This window comes from Syngnathoides biaculeatus, chromosome 2 (assembly GCF_019802595.1).
Source record: "Syngnathoides biaculeatus isolate LvHL_M chromosome 2, ASM1980259v1, whole genome shotgun sequence".
Classification (NCBI taxonomy): Eukaryota; Metazoa; Chordata; class Actinopteri; order Syngnathiformes; family Syngnathidae; genus Syngnathoides; species Syngnathoides biaculeatus.
In genome coordinates this window covers 39,198,293-39,222,306 of record NC_084641.1, presented here as the reverse complement: position 1 = coordinate 39,222,306, position 24,014 = coordinate 39,198,293, and the positions used below count along the sequence as shown (strand labels likewise).

The window sequence follows — 24,014 nt, the reverse complement described above, 5'->3', positions numbered from 1 at the left end:
GTTAATAATGACAGCGTCCTGATCCGCCACCCATCACTGGTGCATTAGTTAGCAACACACTTTGGGCAACGTAGAGCAAAGACGAGCTAGACATGGTGCTTATGTTTAGTCTGTTAAAAAAGAACAGGCAAACGGTGGCTCAGCTAGAAAGCATTGGCCTCACAGTTGTGAGGACCCAGGTTCAATTCCAACCCTCCCTGAGTGAAGTTTGCATGTTTCCCCATGCCTGTGTGGGTTTTCTCCGGGCACTCCGGTTTCATCCCACATTCCAAAAGCATACAACATTAATTGGACAATAAATTGCCCCAAGGTGTGATTGTGAGAGCGGCTGTTTGACTATGTGCCCTGCGATTGGCTGGCAACCAGCTCAGGGTGTACCCCGCCTCCTGCCCATTGACAGCTGGGATAGGCTGCAGCAATTCCCGCGACCCTTGTGAGGATCAGCAGGTAAGAAATAGGATGGATGGATAGAAAAAAGAAATGCTGTTGTTTTAAGATGCAATGACTGTCAGAGTATGTGGATAATCAAAACAAAAAGTGGTAAAACTGCATGAGATTCTCTTTTTCGAGTGAGAAAGGTCTGGTCTGAAGCCAAAGTTGAAAGTGCAGGATGAGATGGTCTGTAATTTACCTTGGCACAGCCTGATCGAGGATGAAAGCACAGACAATACAGTGCACAAAAAGCTAATTCTGTATTTCAAATATAGGAGACATGAACCTAAAAACTGTTTGGGAGCATTTTGTGCATTTTTCTTTCATTAACAGAGGAGTAACAACAATATTGTCCAAATGCGTATGTGCATCCTCAATATTAATGCCTTTGTCTCTCAACTGCAACACATAATGATTGTATAGAGAAGTTCACACAAGCAAGAACACTGACACCCATTAGGGCAGACATGTCCAAAGTCCGGCCCCCGGGCCAATTGCGGCCCGTGGACAAATTTTTACCGGCCCGCGGCCTCTATCATGAAATCAATAATATGCGGCCCGCCAGCACTGTTGACCACAGTATAAAATACATGTGTACAAAAAGCTATTTTTCATATTTTTCATTTCACCAGAAGATGGCAGTAGCCCTGTGGCCGCACTCTGGCCGCCGTGACCCTTGACCTTGCGTGATCGTTTCAGCCCAGCCCATTTCTAACATGGCGTCTGTAAACAAAAAAAGGAAAGTTGACCGCGAGGGCCGCCGCTTCCAGGACAAGTGGAAATTTGAGTATTTTTTCACTGAAATACGAAACTGTGTCTGCCTAATTTGCCAAGAGACTGTGGCTGTTTTCAAGGAATTCAACATCAAGAGGCACTACCAGACGAAACATGCTAGCTACGACAAGCTAACTGGGAACAAACGCGGTGAAAAAGTGAAGCAACTGGAAGCTGTTTTAACGGCACAGCAAAGCTTTTTCACAAGAGTCCGTGAGTCAAATGAAAATGCCATTGATCATTGTTTTGTTTTCAGCACTTTTCCTACAGTGAGCATATAATAGTGAATAATATGTAATGTTTCACATGAACTTAGATATCCTTTATAGTTTTCTTAATTTTTTGTGGTTTGTGATTTCGGTAAAAACCTAAATGTAAAAAAAAATGTAAAAGTAAAAGTATGCCATTTGTAATTAAATAAAAAAAAAATCCCAAAAAGTTAATTTGTATTTAATGTTAATGGTTCAAAGAATGTCAGGCTAAATAGTCGGCCCCCACACATTTTCACCTTACCAAATCTGGCCCTCTTTGCAAAAAGTTTGGACACCCCTGCATTAGGGTGATGGTCGTAATGGCGGAGATGGCCACAAAGGAGATGTGTCAGCATAAGAGAGAGTGAGAGAGTCAAAGTGCTTTTTGCATTCTAATTTATATAATAAGAAAATGCAACAACAAATCCCGTCTTTTAGACTTTTCCGAATAAAGATGGGCATAATACAAGTGCAGGGTTGGTGATGCATTTAACACCTCTACACTGTAACCTCAACCCTGCCCAGTCAGTCACCAGTCAGGTTCCCAGGACCTCAGACCAATGAGCTTGACAATATTTACTCATTAGACAGGGAAGCAGCTCAGGGGTTCTCGTCCATCCCCTGGAACAAGCTAAACAAGGTAGTAAGGTTTTAGAAAAAGACATACTGAAAATTGCGGTTTGAATACCAGTATATCAAGCCACTATATGACACATCTTGCCATCCCAAGCACACTGCCAGAGAAGAAAGTGCCTCATCCCAAGAGTGAAGCTACACACCTTTTAGTCTCGAAAAAAATTGACTGCTGGGCTGGAGAAAAATCCAATCTTCTCATAGAAACAGAATGAAAAAAATATGACCACAGGAGTATACTCAGCCTTAATGTTATGCCTCATTCCTCCATTCAGAGCGAAGAACCAGAGACAGTGAACCATGCCATTTGTCTTTCACCAGCTGATAAAGCGAAAGAAAGGAAGAGTCTCTGTGCAGTGCAGGAGGATTTAGGGAGGATAACATTAAGATAAGCAGAGTGACTCACTGTTTCTTTAAAACAAATTGATCTCTCTGTTGACCCAGTTTATTTACTGTGCCCGAGTTGGAACAACGTTTCCCAACATGTATTATGTACCATTTTTACTTGTTGCAAATATGCAAAACAATGTAGTGAGCTAATCAATTTTTATTTGTGTTGTTGAAGTGTCTAAACCAATACTGGCTATGCACTTTGAAGGATTTATAGTATGATAGTGAAACTTTCACTCAGATTAGTGGGATACAGAACTGAATAATTATTTTGTTTAGTATGGCTGTGAATCAAAATCTGTGCCCAAAACTTCCTCGCCCATCAAGCGAAATAGAGCTGTTTTTCCACTCTGATTGAGATTGACTGTCATGTTTACCCTCTTCCATTTTCTAAAAAATGCTCCAACCTTTTTTTCACCAAGCTGCTTGGCAAATTCTCCGGAGCCCTTTCCAGTTGTGTGGAATTGTACAATTTTGTCTCTGGTGTCTTCGAAAAGCTCTTTGGTCTTGGCCATGTTACAAGTTTGAGTCTTACTGATTGTATGGGATGGACAGGTGTAGAGGTGGACTTTTAAAGGAGGACTATCAGGTCTTTGAGGGTTACAATTATAGCTGATAGAGAGGTGTTCTTCTTGTTTTCCTTTTGGCTTGTCCCGTTAGGGGTCACCACAGCGTGACATCTTTTTCCATCTAAGCCTATCTCATGCATCTTCCTCTCCAACACCCACTCTCCTCATGTCCTCCCTCACAACATCCATCAACCTTTTCTTTGGTCTTCCTGTCTGTATTTTCCCTGGCAGCGCCATCCTCAGCACTCTTCTACCAATATACTCACTCTCTTGCCTCTGAACATGTCCAAACCATCGGAGTCTGCCCTCTCTAACCTTGTCTCAAAAACATCCAACTTTGGCTGTCCCTCTCATGAGCTCATTTCTAATCCTATCCAACCTGTTCACTCAAAGCGAGAACCTCAGCATCTTCATTTCTGCTACCTCCAGTTCTGCTTCCTGTTCTTTCTTCAGTGCCACCGTCTCTAGTCCATAAATCATGGGCAGCCTCACCACTGTTTTATAAACTTTGCCCTTCATCCAAGCAGAGACTCTTCTCACATAGAACACCTTCCGCCAACTGTTCCACCCCGCTTTGACCAGTTTCTTCACTTCCTGACCACACTCTCTATTGCTCTGTATTGTTGACCCCAAGTATTTTAAGTCATTCATCCTTGCTATCTCTTCTCCAAAGAGCTTCACCTTTCCTCCTCCGCACCTCTCATTCATGTACATACATTCTGTTTTACTTTGGCTAATCTTCATTCCTCTCTTTTCCTGTGCATGCCTCCATCTTTCTAATTGTTCCTCTATCTGATCCCTGCTTTCACTGCATATCACAATGTCATCTGTGAATATCATGGTCCAAGGGAATTCCAGTCTAATCTCGTCTGTCAGCCTATCAATTACTACTGCAAACAACAAGGGGCTTAGCGCAGATCCCTGATGTAGTCCCACCTCCACCTTTAATTCTTCTGACACACCTACGCCACATCTCACCGCAGTTCTGCTGCCCTCATACATGTCCTTTACTATTCTAACATATTTCTCCGCCACACTAGATGTGCGCATGCAGTACCACAGTTCATCTCTTGGTACTCTGTCATTGGCTTTCTCTAGGTCTACAAAGACACAATGGAGCTCCTTCTGACCTTCTCTGTACTTTTCCACGAGCATCCTCAAGGCAAATAATGCATCTGTGGTACTCTTTCTAGGCATGAAACCATACTGTTGCTCGGAGATACTTACTTCTGTCCTGACTCTAGCCTCCACTACTCTTTCCCATAACTTCATTGTGTGGCTCATCAGCTTTGTTCCTCTATAGTTTCCACAGCTCTGAACATCGGGTTTATTCTTAAAATTGGAAACAAGCACACTTTTCCTCCATTCTTCTGGCATCTTCTCTCCCTCTAGTATTCTATTGAATAAGTTGGTCAAAAACTCCACAGCCACCTCTCCAAACTGCTTCCATATCGCCACTGGTATGTAATCAGGACTTCCCCCTTACTAATCATTGCCACTTCCTGGTTATTCACGTTTGCCTCTTCTACTCTACCTTCACTTCCATTTCCCTCGTTCATTTACTACTACTACTACTTTACTACATAGCACGCTACTGGTACCAGTCAACATATTTTCCATCGCTATCCTTAATCATCTTTCTTTGCTACACATCCTTCCCATCTCTATCACTTTGTCTGGCCAACCTGTAGAGATCCTTTTCTCCTTCTTTCGTATCCAACCTGGTGTACATGTCGTCATGTCTCTCGTTTAGCCTTCGCCACCTCTCCCTTTTCCCTATGTCACATAATGTATTCCTTTCGCCTCACTTCAGTCCTCTCAGTGGCTTACTTCTTCTTTGCTAATCTCTTGCCTTGGATGACATCCTGTATTCTGGGGGTTCCACCACCAAGTCTCCTCCCCTTTCTTACTAGAAGGCACCCCAAGTACTTTCCTGCCTGCCTCTCTGAGTACCTTGGCAGTCATATTGCACTCTTCCGGGAGCTCTTCCTGTCAATCTAGAGCCTGTCTCACCTCTTTCCGAAAGGCCACACAACATTCTTCCTTTCTCAACTTCCACCACCTGATTCTCTGCCCTACCTTTGTCTTCTTAATCTTCCTACCCGCTACCAGTCATCCTACACACCACCATCCTCTGCTGTCAAGCTACACTCTCCCCAATCACTACCTTAGTCAGTAACCTCTTTCAGATTACATCATCTCCACAAAATGTAATCTGCCCATGTGCTTCTACCTCCGCTCTTGGTCACCCTATGTTTCTGCCTCTACTGCTAAAAAAATGTTCGCTACTGCCATTTCCATCCTTTTTGCAAAATCCACCACCATCTGTCTTCTTCATCACCCCGGTTTCCTTTACCAATATGTCCATTACAATCTGCACCAATCACAACTCTCTCTGTGTCTGGGATGCTCAGAACTAATTCATCTAGTTCCTTCCAGAATTTCTCTTTTAACTCTAGGTCACTACCTGTGGGGTATAGCCGCTAATCACGTTATACAGAATACCCTCAATTTCAAGTTTCAGCCTCATCACTCCATTTGATACTCTTTTCACCTCCAAGATATTCTTACCCAGCTCTTCCTTTAAAATAACCCCTTCTCCATTTCTCTTCCCATCTACTCCATGGTAAAATAATGTAACCCTGCCCCTAAACTTCTAGCCTTACTACCTTTCAATCTGCTCTCGTATGCACAATATCTCAACCTTTCTCCTAATCATCATGTCAACCAACTCCTGATCTTTTCCTATCATAATCCCAACATTCAAAGTCCCTACACCCTGTTGTAGGCTCTGTGCATTCCTCTTCTTCTGCCGACCAATTCGCTTTGCTCCTCTTCTTTGTCTTCGACCCACAGTAGCTGAATTTCCACCGACGCCCTGCAGGTTAACAGTGCCAGGAGCGGTCGTTGTTAACCCGGGCCACTGCCGATCCAGTATGCGATTCTGAATGCTCATATTTCTTTGGCAAAGTTTTAACGCCAGACGCCCTCCCTGACACAGCCTTCTGCATTTATCCGGGCTTGGGACCGGCCAACAGATTGGACTGTCTTGTGCCCCCATTGGGCTGCAGAAAGTACTGTACATACAGTAATTAATTGACCGTATTTTCTCAACAATAAGGCGTGTCGTATTAAAACACAAGGTCTCAGTTGTGGGTGCAATTTCAGTATTTAACATATAGGGAGTCCTCGGACTATGACTGAGATCTGTTCCCACAGTAGCAGGTTAACACGAATTTTGACTTAAGTCAGATTTCACCATTAAAGTTGAAATTTACGATGACTGCTGGAATTGGTTGCCGCATTCCCGTGACCCTCGTGAAGATAAGCGGCTTGGAAAATGGGTGGGTATGGGTACTTTGTATAAAAAAATCAAATACATTAAAGTAAACAAAAATAAGATGCTTCACTTACTATTAGGGAAGGGAGGCTAGGATGTTGAAAAATGAAGGTAGGCTTCCGTCAGCTATTGCTAAGTAGGCAAGTGCAGGTAGCCGTTGCTCGCAGTAAATTCGTCCTCAGTGTCCTCTCCGTTCTGCTTTCAAAGTTAGGACAATACGCCGCGCCTTTCCCCTTAATGAACATGAGACTGATATTAAGCCTACGTTGATTCAGATCCTTGATTCATAACATAAGTAATCTTTCCATCTCGGCAAAGATGGAAGGACGTTGCTTCGGTTTTTTTTTTTTTTCCTTCACAAAAAAAGTTGCTTCGTGATCACTGTATCCCTCATTGGGGTGAAACCCTTCACATGGGCTAAAATACAGACTTTGTCCTTAAAGGTCAAGTGTGGTCAAACGGATGATTTTTGGTATATTATTAATGAAAAACCCACAGCCAATATGGTCCCATGTGTTTTTTTCCCCACCACAAAACATGATTTTGACATATACAGCTTTTTGTAACTCCCGCCATGAAAATCCTCTCAGGGTTTGTTTTCGAGAAGCAGGAAGTGACGTAAAGGACAGAGGCACCCCCTAGTGGACTCGTTTGTTTCCATTAGTTTTATCTCTGGGAAGGTAGCTCGTTGTTCCTTCGTGTTAGCCAAAATGCCAGCTCATTGCATAGCTGGACATTGCTTGAACACTTGGAAGAATGGAATTACCCTTCATAAGTTTGAAAGACACCCTTTTCGTTGTGAAAAATGGATTGCATGGGTGCTTCGTGGGTTCCAAATAACAGGTAGGTGTGTATACAGCTACTAAAAAAAAAAATAATAGTTTGGGGCGGACCACGTAATCGGTCTCTCTCATAACGTAACAAAAGATCCGCGTATGAAATGTGTCGATGTGCGCGTCCCCCAGCCAACAATGTCTCACTCAGCCTCGTCTCGATAGTGTTCATCGCGTACTGTGGCGACTTTGAACATACCCCTAAAAGCAGCATAGCTCGGGTCCACCTCCTCCTTATATACCACGGCGCCGAAACTCAGCTACACCGGCTGAGGCGCCGCGTTCGGCGGTCACAGCTTCTGGGAAGGCTGCGCGTTGGGCTTTGCGATGGGGGCGGCTTTGAAGAACCTAGCCGAGAATGTGTTACTCAGTCGCGTGCGCGCATAAAGCTCCCCTGCTTGACAGTGAGCACCCCCCTAAAGCAGCTCGACTCTGTCATAAGCCACACCGGCCGGCTGCGATAAGCCGCGATGGCTCATCTCCGCCGCGGAAGTGGATCGTACAGGATGCGGTTTGGCCGTCATCGGATATCATCTGAATATTGCTCGAAGCAATAGTGTAATATTGCCCCGAGGGCTCGAAACAATAGTGTAATATTGCCCCGGTAACTTCACTCGGTTGTGTGGTGTTGTCCTTTTCGAAAAGAGCTTCGGTGTCAGAAGGGGCTACTGTCCTACCCCCTTCTCCTCCCTTGGTGGTCAGCGGTCATCCTGCCTGAGCTGTTTCCAGGCTGCTGAATGTGCATTGCCGGGGTTACAGGCTTCAGTACCTGGTTGACTGGGAGGGATGTATGTGGTCCAGAGGAGCGGATTTAGGTTCCGGCACATCTTGTTCGGAGCAAGTCAATCTCCATTAAGACCACGCCTGTCGCTTGGCTCATGCGCCTGCTGCCCCACTGCTTTTAAGACACTGTGGGACTCGAACTCGTCGCCACACTATCAATGTACCACGGCAAGTTTGTAACCTAGCCACCTCATATTGCTTGTTTCTTGAAACTCCCGGGAATTTGTGCAACCTCATCATTTTTGTCTCCAGTCTGCCCTGGATCTCTGCAACTACATGCTCACCTCCAGCGACTCACCAACAACTTGGCCTCCCACTCTCCCGGCTTAGTTCTCATTGGAACTCTCCAAGTACCGAACCTGCAATCAAGGTTCCTTGGTTCGCGTCCTGATCAATAAACGCTCGTTTACAACCTTACTTCCCTGTCCTCTCTAGATCTGGGTTCTAATTTTAGCCTGAGCCGTGACAAGGCCGTTCTGATTTTAGCAATAATCATAATTTGTTTGTACTCATAAATAATTTATTTTGTAATACAGAGTCAATGAAAAGCATTGATCAAGTGACCCAGTGATTTAAAGTACCTGCTGTACATGTCTTAATCTCTGAGGCACAGTGTGATGCAAGCAATGAGATACTTGCAGTCAAAAAGAAAGTAGAAATCACTAACTAATTTAGAGTTTGAAGAACAGAGTTTGAAGAACATATGCCAGAGAGTGTTAGATTGCCTGTGTGCGCTTATAAAGCATTTCTTTACCAATATTATTTTGAACAATAAGTGCCACAAATTGAATCCTAATTTTTGTCAGCTTGCCAATAGTATTTTTTATTCGTGTCTGTTAACATTAAGTTACCATTTTTTGTGATCAAAGAAAATGAAGAAAAACTCATTCTGATGCATTTTTAACAGTCAATAGGTGTAATTATTTTGTTATATCAATTCGATTTAACAGTGAACTCTGATTGGAGTATCAATAAACAACTTTAACCAAACAACATTCACCCTTACTCCTTGCTACGTTAGCTCCTTAGCTACTTGTTGTTGGGATCACGTTGGCTGTGCATGGCATCCGGTCACTCCCAGATAGAAGTGCTTGGAGCAGTGAATGTAATGTACTGCTTGTTTAAGAGTAGTAACAGCTGAGAGGATAGATCCAGTTTGATCCGATCCATGTTAATAGACTGACATCAGACCAATTTCAGACCTCAAAGATCAGATCAGGACACACCTATTAAAAAGCAAAATAATTTTTGATGCCGATCAATGGCTTAATCTAAATCGATGGCTGAATCACGAAAGACCAAATAAGCTGTAGATAATGCGTTATTTTTATGTTAATATTTGTAATACAGTTGTGTACTTTTCAGGCTGGGGAGAGAAAAATTGGACAAGTCAACTTGAAAAATAAGTGTTACACAGATATTTATTGCAGATGAACGCAGCATTGGGCCACTGGTAAACTTTACAAAAAACGAAAAGAAGAGCTTTTGTAAATTATTTTTAAGATACTTTTAGATGGGTAACATATATTTATATCCCCATCCATTAATTTTCTTAGCTACCTGTGCTCACAAGGGTCATGGGAGTGCTGGAGCCTATCCCAGCTCTCGACGGGCAGGAGGCAGGGTATACCCTGAACTGGTTGCCAGCGAATAGCAGGGTACTGAGAGATAAACAGCTACACTCACAAATCCCACCTAGGGGCAATTTAGAGTGCCCAATTAATGTTGCATTTTTTGTGATGTGGGGGGAAACCGGAGTGCCTGGAGAAAACCCACGCAGGCAGAGGGAGAACATGCAATCTCCACACAAGGAAGGCTAGGATTGAACTCAGGTCCTCAGAACTGTGAGGCCCGCTTTCCAGCTGCACCACCATGCTGACCCATCTATGTGTGTGTCACTCAGTCACTCACATTTGAAAAATGTACGGGTGTGGTGAGTCATGCCCGCAGATATAAAGTTAAAAGTGTGGTCCACCAGTCATGCCCGCAGATAAAGTTGGGGGTGTGATTAGGTGTGAACTCGTCACTCCGGAAGAGCAACAACAAAAACAGTCCGTGCAGAACCCCGCACCCCAACTCGAGGTCCCGCGGGTGAATTATGTAAACACCACTATGGTACCGGTTTTAAAACAGGTTAATCGTTTTTTTTGCTACAACTGTTTGGTTAAAACCGGTTATGAAAGTAAGCGTTGTTTTGCGATCCCTCGTGCGCATGCACTGCTAGTACCACTGCCTGAAGTTGATGCTTCATTATCTTGATATTTTAGAAACAGATTCATACCAACGGAAAATGAGAGAGTCTTCACCAAATCAGCGTGTCTCCTGTTTTTCCGGTGCGACTCCAGCGCTTTGACGCCCATCTTTTCAAGCTAGTAACTCTGCTTGCACAGATGGCAGTTAAAACATGTGCCGATCTTTTGGATCTCGACGAACCCAGCTCCCAAACTCCTTACTTACAACCAAAGCTTCTTGAAAATGCACTTCCCCGTGATACAAGTTGGATCGATGAAAGAAGTACGCTACGTCGTAACGAAGACGAAGTGAAATGCCTACTCACGGAAACAAACAATGGAATATCGACAAGATGGCGACTAGTTGTCAACACAGTGACTTCCGTTGACAATTTCCGGCTGATTTGGACGCCAGACGGATCGCTATTTTTTTTTTTACATAAAAGATTAATTTATTTTTTTAGGGAGAATTTTGGCGGTAGAGGTCCTCCCTTTGATATTTTTTTAATTTTTGGCCTTTTTGGGGCTTGACCGGTTTTCGCGGATTTTAAGGACTTTTAGGAGCCCCTAACTTCACCTTCGAAAATTTAGGGGTTTTTAGGGACTTTTAGGGCCGCATGCGAACCCTGTATATTACAAGTTCTCCCACTAAGAAATCATGGAGGGGTCTGAAATTTTCATTGTTGGTGCATATCCACTGTGAGAGAGATAAACTAAAAAGAAAAATCCAGAAATGAAAACGTATGATTTTTTTTAACGAGTTATTTGTTTGATACAGCTGCAAATCGGTATTTGAACACATATCAACTACAATTCTCACCCTCAAAGATCTGTTAGTCCGCCTTTTAAAGTCCACCTCCACCCCATGTATTATCCTGAATCCGTGTGTGTGAGGTCGTTAGGTGCATAAAGACACCCATCGACCTCATACAATCAGTAAGACTCAAACTTGTAACGTAGTCAAGTCCAGAGAGCTGTCCAAAGACACCAGAGACAAAATTGTACAACTCCATACAGCTGGAAAGACATATGGAGAAATTGCCAAGCCACTTGGTGAAAAAAGGTCCACTGTTGGAGCAAAATTAGATTAGATTAGATTAGAAAATGGAAGAAGTTAAACATGAAAGCCAATCTTAATCAGAGTGGAGCCCTGTGCAAGATATCACTTCGTGGGGTCTCAATGATCCTTAGAAAGGTGGAGGAATCAGCTCAGGACTCCACGACAGGACTTGATCAATGACCTGAAAAGAGTTGGGACGACCGTTTCCAAGGTGACTGTTGGTAATACACTAAGACGTCATGGTTTGAAATCATGCATGGCACGGAAGGTTCCCCTGCTTAAAGCTGCAAATGTCAAGGTCCTTCTTAAGTTTGCCAATGACCATTTGAATGATACAGATGAGTCATGGGAGAACATTTTGTGGTCATATGAGACCAAAATGGAACTTTTTGGTCATAAATCCACTAACGATGTTTGGAGGAAAACGAATGATGAGCTCCATCACAAGAACACCATCCCTACTGTGAAGCATAAGGGTGGTAGCATCATGCTTTGGGGGTGTTTTTCTGCACATGGGACATGACGAGTGCACTGTATTAAGGACGGGATGACCGCGGTCATTTATTGTGAGATTTTGGGAAACAATCTCTTTCCCTCAGTCAGAGCATTGATGATGGGTCGTGGCTGGGTCTTTCAACATGACAATAACCCAAAGCACACAGCCAGGAAAACCAAGGAGTGGGTCCGCCAGAAGCATATCAAGGCTCTGGCGTGGCCTCGCTGGTCTCCAGACCTAAACCCAATAGAAAATCTTTGGAGGGAGCTGAAACTCCATGTTTCTCAGCGACAGCCCAGAAACCTTTCTGATCTAGAGATCTGTGTGGACGACTGCAGTGTGTGCAAACCTGGTGAACAACTACAGGAAACATTTGACCTCTGTAATTGCAAACAAAGGCTACTGTACCAAAGATTAACATTGGTTTTCTCAAGTGTTCAAATACTTATTTGCAGCTGTATGACACAAATAAATCGTTTTAAAAAAAAATCATACATTGTGATTTCTGAATTTTTCTTAATAGATTATCTCTCTCACAGTAGACATGCACCTACGATGAAAATTTCAGACTCCTCCATGACTTCTAAGTGGCAGAACATGCAATATAGCAGGTTGTTCAAATACCTGTTTTCTTCACTGTAAGTCCTTCCCTCATTAATAAGAATAAAATGTATGTCATGAAAAAAAAGTGATTGCTCATGGTTATTCAACCAATAACTAACAGGGGAATCGATTCCAAAATGATTTGATAGCAAGAGCCCTAATCCATGCATGCAAACGCAGCGATATGAGATGTGTAATTTGTTATGTAAATCAAGAGTCAAAAACAGTCCTCAGGATTAATTTGGAATAAGGTACTTGGACCTACAGTGTAACTGAAGACAAATTGTACATGTATGTGCACTGTCAATGTTTACCTGACAACCAATCCTGGACCAAATAGAATGCATGTCTTCCTTCACATAACAACAAGCAAAATTATTTTCTAAAAGAGAAACATGACACCAGGAATGCAATTGTCAGTGAGAACAATTCCCATTCACCGAATTGACTTAGTTCTGATGCAAGCAGAAAATGAAAATTGGTTCTGATTTAGACAGGACTGCATGCCAGACAATACTATTAGTCATTTTACCAGTTGCTCCTTCACATCTACTTTTCAGTAAGGTGGGTGATGTAAGACACCTGATGCATCAGATTGATTCAATCACATTTGGTTCCATGAACAATCAACAACAAGATCCAAATGAGGGTCAGACAACTGGGCCTAGAATCAAAGTGATGTCATGTATCTGCAAGGACCCATCAGCGACATAGTCTGTCATCAAACTCTGAAAGATAATTTGCAAACAAGAGTTGTTTTTATGAAGACGATCAGTGGTAGAAAAATAGAAAAGAAAAAAAACAAGCTTGTTGTGATCATCTGTCTCCTGCAGGGCAGAGCACGCACTGCGCCTCCAACCAACCTTGTATACTTGTCCGTACGTGCCATTTCCAACCACCTCCACCAATTCAAATATCCCAGCTGGGTCCTAGAAGAGAGAAGACAGAGTGGGTGATAAGGACAGGTATATTTCCACTGTTCTGAGGAGCATTGTGCCCGGTGAGCCAGCTGTTGCGCCCTGGTGAAGCCTCATGTGCTAAATACATGTGGAACAAAGGAAAACCAGACAGCGGCAACACCTCGCGGCGCTGTTTCACAGCTTCGCCCGAGACAAGGAGAAACATGTATTCCTCGACTGAAGGCCGCTCACGTTAGTCACACGGTATGGCTTGTGTTTTGTCGAGTTGCGCTAAATACAAGCAAAGAAAACACACGGTCTTGGGTCGAAAGCACTCACCCGCAGTGAAGCCAAGTCAATGTCCACTAGACTTTTAGCTGGGGAGTCGTTCGCCATCTTTCAGATAAAAGCCGTGTTTCCCTTTACACCTACTCAGGTATCCACGGACGTCTCATTCGCGACGTTCTTGTGGATAAATAAACTAAACGGACGTGGAGTTTTACTCTCTGTGGTGTCTGCGTTTCAGCAGGGAACGCTGGACACTCGTTACTCCATGTTGAGGTGTCAGCAGCGGACTCCCAGTTAGCTCGCTAGCCGCTGCCCTCAAGCAGAGTTACTGACTTCCGCCAACAATATTTCAACGTTAAAGTTAATTTTTGAAAGGAATGTTTTCTTTTTATTCTGATCAGTTATTGACTCTATCTGTTATAAGTAATACAAGTTATCAATATTAGTTGGAATGTAATCTCAAAGTGACGCTTCTTTGTTTTGGGGGTTTTGTGTGCGTGTTTTTACAGGGATCCCAGCCTGAAAGTTTAAGAGCTCGATTTCCGGTGTTTCTTTTTTTTTTTTTTTGGCCGCTTCACGGTAAGGTAGCAATTTTAAGAGCGCCCCACCGGCAAGGGAGCGGGACAAGTTGGTTGCCACTCTATAATAAATACACTACAGCTTTCAAGTACGGCACGTCACCTAATAGAGATGTACAACGCCACTGCATGCTCTTGCGCTCCAAGACTTCATTGTCAATATTGGCCGTCAAGGGTGTGGCAAGTGATGCTCAATGTGTATGCAGTGGTTCTCTGTGGGGTCCGCATTGGACATAATCGCTCTTCTTTACTGTAGGATTCATACTCATGTTTGTTCAGATTTCTTAAGCGAGAGCTTAAAGTAGTTGGGGACTCACTGACAGCGTGTTTTCCTGTACCATCGTTGTTTGCACATGTGCGGTGAGCTAAAGTTAAAAAAAAAATACAGTTGATGTCTTTTTTTTTTCTTCTCAGCACGCCATCACGATCCACCGAAACTGCCTGGCGATTGACTGGTGGATCGCGATCAACACATTGAGCACCCCTGGTCTATACAAAAAAATAAATATGAGCGGAGAGTGCGTCATCCATGCACAAAGCTGCGGAAGTCTCATTCAACATTCAAGTGGTGACATCACACTGGGACAGCTTCCATTGAGAACACGCTGTACAACCTACTATGGGAGACAAACATGCCCTTTCTGACACGGAAGCTCTTTCCACATCTCACAACCAAGTGAAGTGACTGGGGCAATATTACCCTATCGTTTTGAGCCATATTTAGATGATATGCGGATCACAGCCGCATGCAGCCAAACCACCTCCCCTCCGCGGCAGCGATGAACAACGGCGCCCACGAGTGACGACGACGATGCTCGCAAGCGACGACTACGGTGCAGCCAAACCGCCTCCCCATCCAATCCACCTCCACAGCGGAAATGAGCCACCCTGGCCGAAGCTGTGTTGACAAGGCCGGCAGTGATCCACAAGGCTGGCTCGGCCTTGTCATAAAGGCCGGTGGCGATCCACACGCCCTGTGGAGGCCGTCCTTCTGCGGCTTCTACACTGAAGCCTTCTGATGCGCACATTGACACATTTAGCACCCCAGATTTACGGATTACGCCCCCAACTATTGTTTTGTGGTTTTTTTTTTTTTTTTTTTGTGTAGCTGTATACACACCTACCTGTTAGGTAGGTGTTAAAATGGGATTATAAATGGGCTCATTAGAGGGACAGCCAAGGTTGGTTGTTTTGGAGACAAGGTTAGAGAAAGCAGACTTCAATGGTTTGGACATGTTCAGAGGCGAGAGAGTGAGTATATTGGTAGAAGGGTGTTGAGGATGGAGCTGCCAGGCAAAAGAGCGAGAGGAAAACCAAAGAAAAGGTTGATGGATGTTGTGAGGGAGGACATGAGGACAGTGTGTGTTAGAGAGGAAGATGCACAAGATAGGCTTAGATGGAAAAAGATGACACGCTGTGGAGACCCCTAACGGGACAAGCCGATAGGAAAAGAAGAAGATACACACCTACCTGCCATTTGGAACCTAACCTCTCGTTCTTTGCACCTGTGCAATCCATTTTTCACAACGAACCGGGTCTTTTGGAAAAGTATGAAGCGCGAATCTATCCTACCGAGCGTTCGAGCAATATCCAGCAATACAACGAGCCAGTATTTTGGCTAACACGAAGCAACAACGACCTACCTTCCAGCAGGTAAACCTAGTATAAACATACAAGACCGCTTGAGTGTGCTACTACCCTGTACGTCACTTCATGCTTCTTCTCGAAAACAAATCCCTCAGGAGGATTTTCATGGCGGGAGTTACAAAAAGCCATATACGTCAAAATAATGTTTAGTGGTAAAAAAACAGATCGGTCCGTTCCGATTACTGTTTTTTCATTAATAACATACTAAAATTAATGCATTTCATGACAAATATTAGATATGAGTGTTGCATGGGGCTGTAATGCTACACCATGTGAGGGGAAAACAGGACTAGATACAGCAGGACAAGGAGAGGAGAAGAATCTTGGAGGACAAGGGTCCTTAACTTGGCTGTACAACTGAAGTGCTCCCACAACTTGAAAGCAGACACATGCGCTTGAAATGCAGCCGCAATGCAGGAAGCTGTTTTACTGATGGCAAGCTGGTAGCTGCACAATTAATGGAATTAAATGAATTAGTTCCAAGTCCAATCACCACCACCACAATGTAGTAATGTAAGTATGGGGTATGTAGTAATGGGGGTATTTTGGATTGAAGCTAGTTGAATGCTGCCATCCTACTAACACCCATGAGCTGTTCTGTCATTTATTTGTAGGCGCAACAAAGACAACACACCTTAAAACCACAAAGTGACAAAATCCCTTTCAAACAACTATCTCACCTGATTTTTTTCAGCTGGAAACAAAAAAAACCAGTTTATTCTGTCTGTTTATTCTCAGTTTGCAATTATGGAGTGCTTTGCTTACACGATGAAAATACAAACATGAACATGGCACACATATGCTCAGATTATTAACATTTATTATTGTAAAGAGGTGTAGCTTCTGATCATTTTGACAAGGCTGCAGACTTTTAAAAAGTAGTACACATCTTGAATCAAAATGGGTTGATTTGATGTACTTGCGTTGTGATTAATGTTGCTTGTTGCTGCTAGGTACTTTTTCTTAACCAACTGGAAACTTGATTGGCAGTATATTGCCTGTCAAGGCATGAATGACTTATATCTCTGTGCCAATGTGTAATTTTCATGAATAAAGCCTGAGTCTGTTTTTTTTTTTTTATCTAGGATATTTGATTTATTGTTCCCGGGACTCATAAAATCGTCACCGTTTTGCTATCCCCAAGTATTATTTGAGCTCAGTATGCAGACTGAAGATTCATTTCTGTTGCCAAGGTCCACTCCTTATCCTCTAATCACTGTGCACATGGAATGGATGCGTAAGTCTGGTGTGGTGGAGAAATATGTTAGAATAGTACAGGACATGTATGAAGAGAACTGGGTTGCCCAGACTTTTTTACCCCAAGATCTCCTTTTCAAGCAGTCACCTTCTCGCAAGCTACCGGGTGGGAGATGAGAAAATGACTATTGAACAGACCAGACTAATGCATTAATTTTTTGCATCACGCAACATGAGTGGTTAATCAGCATGCTTCAGAGGTTTGTAACATAAAAGCTCTGACGCTGAAGTTCCATCAGGATAGAATTTAGTTTCAGTTTAACAAACCGGACAGAGTTTTTATATCGCCTTCTTCAAATTTGTATTTTTTTTTATTTTCACAACATCTTTGATTTGAAAATCTTGAAAAACGATCCCGAATAGCCAAGTCATTGCTTGGTTCTGTGTACTGGCTGCTGAGAGGTGGTGGTGCTTGGGCATCAGCAGACGACGTCGTCAGCTCCCCATCCTCATAGAGGGTCCGGAGCTCTTCTAACAGGCGTTCCACATACCCTGAAACATGGAAATTACATTACTTGATACATATGCAGATACCGGTGTCCCGGTTTACTCCTTCATCTTATCGGCAGTCACTCACATTTGAAAAATGTACGGGTGTGGTCAGTCATGCTCGCAGATAAACTTGCGGGTGTGATTAGGGATGGAATCTCAAGACCTGAAATTAATTTACTGGATTAATATAACATATCTCTAAATTAAAAGTAAAATAAAGAAATACATAACTAAAATAGAAAAATAAAATTTCAAACTCAGAAATTATTTGAATGAATTTCCTATTTCAACTGATATTAGTAGAACATGATATAAAACGGTATTGAAAAAATTTTCATCAATAACAATTCTTGATCTGACAAACTATCAGAAGAAAAGTTATACCCGCAATGTTTTGAAGATGCTGAAAGTTTAGATCAACATAATCAGCCTTAGTGGCAACAAGCTAGCGATACATTGTAAAAAACATTCCTGTCTGCAATCTTGATTTATTCTTGTATGTGTATGTGTGTGTGTGTGTGTGTGTGGTGGGGGGGGTGGCGGGGGCGGATCGGGGGTGGGGTGCACGCATGGCAGGACTGCCATAAATAGGAGGCCGGCTTGCTAGAATGCGCCTTTATGTGAGTGCACTCGACGTATTGGCCACACTTGAATCAAGCGACAAGGTGGATGATAGTCTGTCTTTTTTTTTGGGGGGGGGGCATGCCGTCACACTGCCTCACGATCGACGCAATAACACCCCTGGTGTAACTGAATTTCTTTTGACATGACTCATGATGTTGATGACTTTCGACGTAAATGCGCTCGCAGTAAGTGAAGCAGCTCTGAATATATATTAATAATAATAATATTGTTTGTTTTGGAGCAAGCTTTGTTTAGTTAACAACATTTATTAAATAAACACGTAAATTAATGTCAAGACTACACAAAATAAGCGGCGTCTTTCAATATCTATTTTTTCTACTTGTAACAAATTTTACGCGTCTGATTTTTCGTGCCCGACTGTACAGATTCGCGAGCACCTGAGATAAGCGGTCGCGTGTCAAATGTGAGTGACTGCTATAGGTATAGTATTTTTTAACATGGATTTGGAAACCATACCACACCAACAATCATATGAGCCATCGAAATTAATACAAATTCTCATTTAGAAAATCTATCTGACCCCCCTATTCACAGATCTGAGGACTGCATGTACAAGAAAACTGTGATATGATGGATTATTAAATTTACTCTTAATCTTTCTCGTTTTTCATAAGATCGTCGTTCACGTTTGGGGTTACAACTCTCTTTGTCTGGTGAAAGGCACGAATGGATAGTTGGACAGGCACGAGGTAGTAACTTTGGCCTTCTGCAAAATAAAACAAAAAACGCTTCATTCATATTTTCAATTTGGAATATTTTGTCAGATCAGAGTAATGTCCATTGTTTATTATGCATTCTTTGTGTTATTTCCGTGCATTTAGCACCTATTTTAAATAATGCACCGAATATTTGAGCGCACACACTGCTGTAGTGGAATTTGAGGAAGACCTCAGCGTCAATAGTACACTAACTTCATACAGTGTACAAATCTCGCCACCTCCTAAACATCACATGGATACGGATTAGCTGACATATATATCTGTATCGGTATTGTACTTACATTTAAAACGAGGTAGATACTTGTCAATACTAAACAATTGAACACGCACGTACTTACATGCTACCGAAGCCAAGTGAACACTGAACCGGGTTTTCAAAGCAGTCCTCCGTGAAATGCTTGGAACATATTATGGTCCAATTTGATTTGTAAGTCCAATGCGCCCGCTTTGTTATCACAAACCTGGTCCATAACCTGCCTAGCTGTTCATCTTTCGGCCATTCATATATGCTGATTGCGTCAGCGTGGGACGCAAAACAGCCGTATGCAACACACTTCCCCATTATCTTTGCTAGCTTTTTCACACTCTGGCTAAATGTTGTCGTGACGTGACGTCACATTCAGGAGAGAACCGGAACTTGACGAATCTAAGCAACATTTTGAACAAAATCTTGGGACTGACTTTGACACTAATTTATTTCATTTCTGTTGTGTTGAGAATTTTTAAAAAAAAATTTATGAAATTTTTGCTACGTTTGTATGATAGACAAATCAAATACATTTCCTCTGGATTAGACCTTTAAAGACAGATTTGGATACAAAAAGATTTCCTAAGCTTTAAACATCACAAGGAGCACTGTGCAGGCAATCATATTGAAATGGAAGGAGTATCAGACCACTGCAACTCTACAAAGACCCAGTCGTCCCTCTAAACTTGCACCTCGAACAAGGAGAAGACGCAGCAGAGATGAAGCCAAGAGGCCCATGATCACTCTGGATGAACTGCAGAGATCTACAGCTGAGGTGGGAGAGTCTTTCCATAGGTCAACAATCAATCGTACACTGCACAAATCTGGCCTTTATGGAAGAGTGGCAAGAAGAAAGCCATTTCTCAAATGTATCCATAAAAGGTCTCGTTTTAAGTTTTCCAGAAGCCACCTGGGAGACACACCAAATATGTGGAAGAAGGTGCTCTGGTCAGAGGAAACCAAAATCGAACCTTTTTGGCCACAATACACAACGATATGTTTGGCGTAAAAGCAACACAGCTCGTCACCCTTGAACACACCATCCCCACTGTCAAACATGGTGGTGGCAAACTCATGGTTTGGGCCTGCCTTTCTTCAGCAAGGACAGAGAAGATGGTTAAAATTGATGGGAAGATGAATGGAGCCAAATACAGGACCACTCTGGAAGAAAGCCTGTTGGAGTCTCCAAAAGACCTCAGACTAGGACGGGGATTTATCTTCCAACAGGACAATGATCCAAAACATAAAGCCAAATCTACAATGGAATGGTTCATATCCAGGTATTACAATGGCCAAGTCAAAGTCCAGATCTGAATCCAATCAAGAATCTGTGGGCAGAGCTGAAGACTGCTGTTCACAAACGCTCTCCATCCAACCTCACTGAGCTCAAGCTGTTTTGCAAAGAAGAATGGGCAATAATTTCAGGCTCGATGTGCAAAACTGAAATTGACATACCCCAAGTGACTTGTAGGTGTAATTGCAGCAAAATGTGGCGCTACAAAGTATTAATGCAAGATGGCCAAATAATATTTCACACTTTACTTTTCAGGTTTTTATATGCAAAAAAAAAAAGTTTAAAAATAGCCAATAAATTTTGTTCCACTTCACGATTGTGTCCCACTTGTTGTTGATTCTTGACACACAAAAAAAAATTTCTATCTTTATGTTTGAAGCCTGAAATGTGGGAAAAGGTTGAAAAGTTCAAGGGGGCCAAATACTTTCAAAAGGCACTGTAGCTGTACTGTAACTGACAAAGAAGCATGTTTACTGTCACTGTGTGGACATTTGATGTAATTGCATGTCAGAGCATCAATTTTATATCAAGGTTACTCTGTTGAGAGTCTACTCTTAAGGGTAACATTATACACAGTGTGAACGTTGAACTTTCAAGAATGGAGTCACCCAATTCTTTGTGCAGCATATTAAAGTTGTTTATTTTGTTTCTGTAAACAGCACACAAGACACGTTTCGCTTAGAGTACTTAAATAGCCTAACTGTTCTTACACGCGATACATTTCACTGCACTGCAATTCGAATCACACAGCATACAAGCTAACAAATGTACTGAACAAAACTCTTTGAAACTACACTTCAAATAAGTGATTTCTCAGGTGTTCAAGAACATACAGAAATCAAACATGACAAGTTAGATATCGAAAATAATACTGCCGGATTAGACATAAAAATCACTCAAACACTCCTGCAGATCCGACGCTCTTATTGTGAGGCAACACGAAGTTGCACACACTTTTCCTGTTCATAAGTTCTTTTTAACTCGGGCTTTATCATGTTCAGTTAACGTGCCAAAACTTAAAAATGCTACACAAGTTCGACAGCAATGCATCTGAAACGCAGCAACGACACCCCCCTTCCGTGTATTTTACCTGCAAGCAGCACAGAATACACGTTTAGCTCACAGCCCATAAATAGCATCCTCTAACAGTTCTCACACGTGATACGTGTCACTGTTCTGTCGCTTCTTCCGCGAATGAGCTGGGCAGCGTCAGCCGGAGGCTGCAAAACAGCGCCCTCCCCTGGCGAATTGGTGTTACTATAACAACGAACACACACGAAGCAAATGTGAGACATGTCCAGTCACACAAGAGTTGAATTTGAGGGGTCAAGTATTTTTAAAAATGTTGTGTGTGTTGTGTATTGAGTGGGTCAAAAATAATAATGTTTATAACTGTACATGTTATTAATGTCTTAGCCATTCCACTCTAAACACAATGTGACACACTCCCCCACAAGTTTCCATGTCTTACGATTTTATAATCGTTAACACACCAAGGTCACCATGAACATGTCTGCTCATTATACCGAGTCTCCATTACTTGGAATTGTCTTGAGATCAGTAATGGCTGGCTTAGATCAGGTATGAGAATGACCAATTTGGAAAAACATTGAAAATCTCTGCCTTCGGCAGGATGAACATTTTTCATAAAACACATTGTTAAATGGTGACCTCTGGTTACTTCTAACAGTCTAAATACAGGGTGATCATAACATTTTGAAAACTTAAAATATGAGTCCAAACAACCAAAATAATTTTGCCAAACCTCAGACAATTTATTCAGTCAATTAGGCTACTGCACTTACAAGTTATACTTCAGAAATAAGTACACAAGTTATTTGTTTATATATCTATACATATTTATGAGAGAGAGAGAGAGCGAGATCATGAAATATAAAAGTGAGCGATAAAATGCGTGATCTACAGGGCCAGTGCTACAGATAGGCCTAATCGTATTAACAGTTGTCAATTATATAATATTTGAGAAATTTACGCCCAACTTACCTTTGTGTTTCCTGGTTTGGATATGCCCCTGGATATTTTTTGCTCCTCAGCTTCCATAATTGATCATATCAGAATACAGAGTGCACAGCACTTTTTCCGGGAACGTCCACTTTTTGTATGTGTTCGGTTAGACATGTTGAAACAGTTTTCATTCCCATCTGCATGGTTACACTTTTTTCAAGCCATGCCCATCTGAAACAGTTTTTTACCCCATGTTTTTTATCAATTTCCCTGGCACGATCTTAATCTTTTCGCTCCAAGACTTTCTGTCATGATCCTGCTGCTCCAGCACGAGCTGTGCGGGTGTCCGCACGAGATGATTGAGGCGCACACCTGCGTCTCATGCGGGCTGATTAGTCTGTGTATTTATATCACCCCGATGACGACTGGTCCCCGCCAGTTCGTTGAGCTTCATGTCCCGTTCCAGTTCTCTCGTATCCCTGATCGACAACCTGTGTGTACCGACCTTCGCCCGTTCTCCGACCAACCTTGTAAGCCTGACTCCTTTGATACTTCTGCCTGCCTTGATCGTTCTCCTGTGTACCGACTCCTGCCTGCCCGCTCACCTGCTCTCTTCGTCCGACGTCCCAACTACCGCTGATGCACCGGACTGCCTGCTCGATCCCCGACCTCGGCATATAATAAACGTTTCTCCTTGAACTACCTTGCATCGTCCGAGTCCTGCATTTGGGTCCCACTCCCGTTCCGATGGGACGTGACAGAACGAACTGGCCAACACAGGACCCACCAGGGAAGACCCGGCGTTGCCGGGACCGACGGAAGGTAGACCGTCTGCCGGAGGACCAAGCCTGTCCGATCCGGGTAGGCTCCCTGACGTCCTCCGCTTCCGTGTCTTACGCTCCACCAGCGAGGTATGAATACGTCTTTTCGGAATATGAGGAGGACCGTGATTTGTATGACCGACTCCGATTATTCTGATTATGAATCTACTCGTCCGATCTTTCTTCCCAGTCAGTTTGTTTCACCGCCCCGCGTTTCCAGCACCCGAGCGCCTTCGCCCGCTAGGTCCAAGTACACCAATCCGTATGAGGGGACCCGCTTGGCCATCTACCCGGGACCTCCGCGTGGCGGCCAGAGGAGACGCCCCGGCTGGGCGCTCCCTTGTGCCTCCCGCTGCGCGGCAACTAAGACACCGTCCTCCCACTCCTCGCCGGCAACAGCGAAACCGGCAGACCCGCAGCTGGTGGAGAAGCTTCCAGCCCAGAGGGAGGAGGAGCCGCCAAATCACAAGGCGTTCTGCCGCGAAATGGGGGCGCAGATAGAGCGGCAGAGCGCCGAATTGGCGGCTCTCACGGCCCAGGTCCGGCAAGGATTGGCGAACCACCCGAGCTACGCTGACGTCACAACTGCGACGGACTCGCTGCTGATGCAGGTTCACGTGGCAGTTGGAACTGACCCGCTCCCGAGACACGCCCACGTGTCAGTTTCGACTGACTCTCTGCCTACCCTCGTTCACGTTGCCGTGGAAACAGACCCGCCCCCTTGCCAAGCGCACGCCGCAGTGGGAAGGGACTCGCAACCTTGCCAA

The 24,014-nt window shown here is 43.4% G+C and overlaps 1 protein-coding gene and 1 long non-coding RNA gene across 6 annotated transcripts in view; both read right to left on the bottom strand.

Annotated features, from left to right (window-relative positions):
- LOC133492147 (mitogen-activated protein kinase kinase kinase kinase 4-like) overlaps nt 1-14,098 on the bottom strand; it is a 66,008-nt gene extending 51,910 nt beyond the window's left edge. For 2 of the 5 annotated variants that reach the window (XM_061804187.1, XM_061804179.1), the window contains exons 1-2: nt 13,634-14,098; nt 13,259-13,324 (exon numbers count right to left, since the gene is read on the bottom strand). In XM_061804187.1, the coding sequence (XP_061660171.1) occupies nt 13,259-13,324; nt 13,634-13,690 (123 nt within the window). In that variant the 5' untranslated portion in view covers nt 13,691-14,098. The remainder of the gene's footprint in view (nt 1-13,258; nt 13,325-13,633) is intronic. The other 3 variants (XM_061804150.1, XM_061804158.1, XM_061804169.1) reach the window with 2 other exon arrangements.
- A 1,270-nt stretch (nt 14,099-15,368) lies between these two features.
- LOC133492189 (uncharacterized) lies at nt 15,369-22,788 on the bottom strand. Its single transcript, XR_009792572.1, has 4 exons — nt 22,466-22,788; nt 21,552-21,718; nt 17,642-17,719; nt 15,369-17,556 (listed from the first exon to the last, which is right to left on the bottom strand). It is a non-coding gene; the product is annotated as an uncharacterized LOC133492189 (long non-coding RNA).
- Between the last annotated feature and the right edge of the window lie 1,226 nt (nt 22,789-24,014).